Below are 2,488 nucleotides of genomic sequence, written 5' to 3'. Positions count from 1 at the left end.
CTCGGAGGCGGAGGCGGAGGGACCGGCGGGGCCCTGCCAGCCAGCGCATCTCCCCGGCCTGGTCCCTGCTGGGCCGTTTTCTGGCAGACAGCGCCGCCGCTGCTTTGGAGCCTTTGTGGACTTCCCACCATGTTTCTTCCCTTCCTCCTGACAGTGACCGTGTTTTCCTTTTGCAGAATTTCGCTAAAGAGTTTGTGACCAGTGACCGGAGGGAGCTGGAGGAAGACTTCATCAAGAGTGAGCTGAAGAAGGCGGGGGGCGCAAACTATGATGCCCAGACGGAGTAACCCCACCCTCCGCGCCCCCAGTCACCGCAACCCCGGGAGGGGACCGCCGGCCTCGCCACCAGCCCACGGGGAGAGGACAAGCTAGGAGAGGCCTCACCGCCGCCTGTGTCTGTGGCGCGGAGCCCCTTTCCTGTCCCCTCCTGACCCCGCTGTGTCCCGTCTCACGACGCTCATGGAACATCTTCATTTGATCTTTTCCTCTCTTTTCTTTTCCTAGAGAAAAATCATTTTGATGCCAAGGTCATGCACTTAATCAGCCCCACGTGCCTCTCAGGGCAGCCCCGTCCCTGGTATTTCTCTTGTGCTCCTCGTAGCCCAAGAGAACACCATGGCCTCTCTTTGATTTCCGACCCTGACCCATGCCATCCTGGTTTCCTTGGGCCTCCTGCTTCCTGTGAGGCTGCTGCTGCACCAGAGGCTGCTGCAGCCTTCCTGAACACACGCATTGATGTATCAGTGGGCACAGGCCTCCTGCAAATGCTCCTGGGCCCTCATCCCACCCCTGAAGTTGCATGGAGACAGTGTTGCCTGCTGGGGAGAAGCCTAGGTCTGGCTCGGACCAAGTAAGAAATTAAAACATTTGCCTTAAAACTGCCTGGCAGTAGCTTTTGCCATCAGGTCTGGAACCCCCCAGCCCCACCCTTGGGCCTGAAATCTCCCCAGAATGAGGAGACGTCTGAGGCCGGGGTGATGGAGGACCATTTCCAGGCTGACCCCAGGGGCTCCCAGAGGGGTGAGATGGAGGTAGGAGGCCACGTGGGGAGTGGGACTTGGGGAGCGGGTGCACGTGAACCCCAGGCCCCCCCAGGATCTGACTTTGCTGCGTTTGAAGAAAGATGAGATTGGCTTGGTTCCTGTGAGCACACTTTCTAGGGTTCTTTTTCCTTTTTTCCTTGCTCCTTTCATTTGGGGAAGAAAATTGTACTGTATGCGGTGTGAAGACCAGCTCTGTCACCAAGCAGTTTACAGAAATAAATGTGTTGTGTTTTTAAAAAAAAAAGTTTGGCTTCCAATTGGTCTTGCAGTTTCTTTACTAAGAGAACAAAGCCCGTCTCCCTCCTGTTCAGATGTCTCTGCTGCAGCTGTGGCTGCCTGGGGCAGGGCTGGCGCAGTCGGGAGCTTATTCTCTTCTCTCTCTCTCTCTTTTTGGTTTTTAGAGACAGGGAGGGTGTCACAGTATAGTTGAGACTGCCCTGGAGCTCAGTATGTAGCCCAGGCTGGTCTCGAACTTGCAGTGATCCTCCTGACTCAGCCTCCCGAGTGCTGGGATGACAGGCTGGAAGGGAGGCTTCATGGGAAGTGTGACTGCAGAGCTTTCCAGAACCTCGGCCAAGGCAGGGCACCCAGTGACGAATGGCCAGAGTCTGCGCACAACTGAGCGAGGCACCCTTCTGATGGGAGGTCTTGAGGCCCTGCACCCGGGCTGGCCTGGGGCCTCCCTGGGAGGCTCAGCACTGAGGTGGAGGCTCCTGGTGATGCTGCTGGGGTGGCCCTCGCTGAGTCTCCCCCACAGCCTGACTCAAGCCCAGTGTAGACAAAGCCACTTTGGACCACAGCCGGCTCCCCAGAGGACGGAGCCTTGAGGGGTGGAGAAGGCGCGTGGTGTCCTGGGTGCTCTCGGCTGAGGGTAACTGAGAGCATCACCAGGAAATGTCCCCAGTCTGAGCCAGGTGGGGACACACACCCGGGATCCCAGAAGGCAGGAGGCCGAGGGAGGAGGGTCATGAGCTACATAGAGAGACCCTGTCGCAAACGAGCAAGCCAACATCACCAAACGTAAGGAGGAATGGTCTGGATGCCACACTCAGTGGCCTAATGTCGTGGCCTGGGAGGCCGGAGGATTTCCTCACTTCCCTTGATAACGTAGTGACTCCGTGACGAGCTTTTTTCTCAGTAGTGTTTTTGTGAGGTCAATGGTGAGAACCGAAATTTGGGGGTTCCAGGGGACCTCCTGGAGTGACTGCAGCGAGTCTGGGTCCTGTCCTTGAGCTGGATCTTCATGGGTGGGGTAGGGTTAGCTTGACTGGCTTGGGTGTGGGTGGGCGAGGTGGGGCTGCGGTGGGCATTGAGGATGGCTGAGTTCGTGGCCACTGCTGGCCGCCGTGACCCAGCAGGCTGGCGGGAGTGTACGGTCCTAGCAGAACAGTCATTGCTCCTGGGCTCTGCTGGGGCCCGCAGGATGTAGCAATGGCCTGTGAGTG

The 2,488-nt window shown here is 58.0% G+C and overlaps 1 protein-coding gene across 1 annotated transcript in view; it reads left to right on the top strand.

Moving 5' to 3' along the window:
* The window catches only part of Cotl1 (coactosin like F-actin binding protein 1), a 13,612-nt gene extending 12,325 nt beyond the window's left edge, over positions 1-1,287 (top strand). Inside the window, exon 3 of the mRNA XM_033757926.1 lies at positions 177-1,287. Within this exon, the coding sequence (XP_033613817.1) occupies positions 177-287 (111 nt within the window). The 3' untranslated portion in view covers positions 288-1,287. The remainder of the gene's footprint in view (positions 1-176) is intronic.
* The last annotated feature ends 1,201 nt before the right edge of the window (positions 1,288-2,488 follow it).

The sequence above is a fragment of the Fukomys damarensis genome, unplaced genomic scaffold, assembly GCF_012274545.1.
Source record: "Fukomys damarensis isolate Sample0158 unplaced genomic scaffold, DMR_v1.0_HiC HiC_scaffold_32, whole genome shotgun sequence".
In the NCBI taxonomy this organism is placed as follows: Eukaryota; Metazoa; Chordata; class Mammalia; order Rodentia; family Bathyergidae; genus Fukomys; species Fukomys damarensis.
The sequence above is the reverse complement of the archived record's forward strand: the minus strand, read 5'-3'. Positions and strand labels throughout refer to the sequence as shown.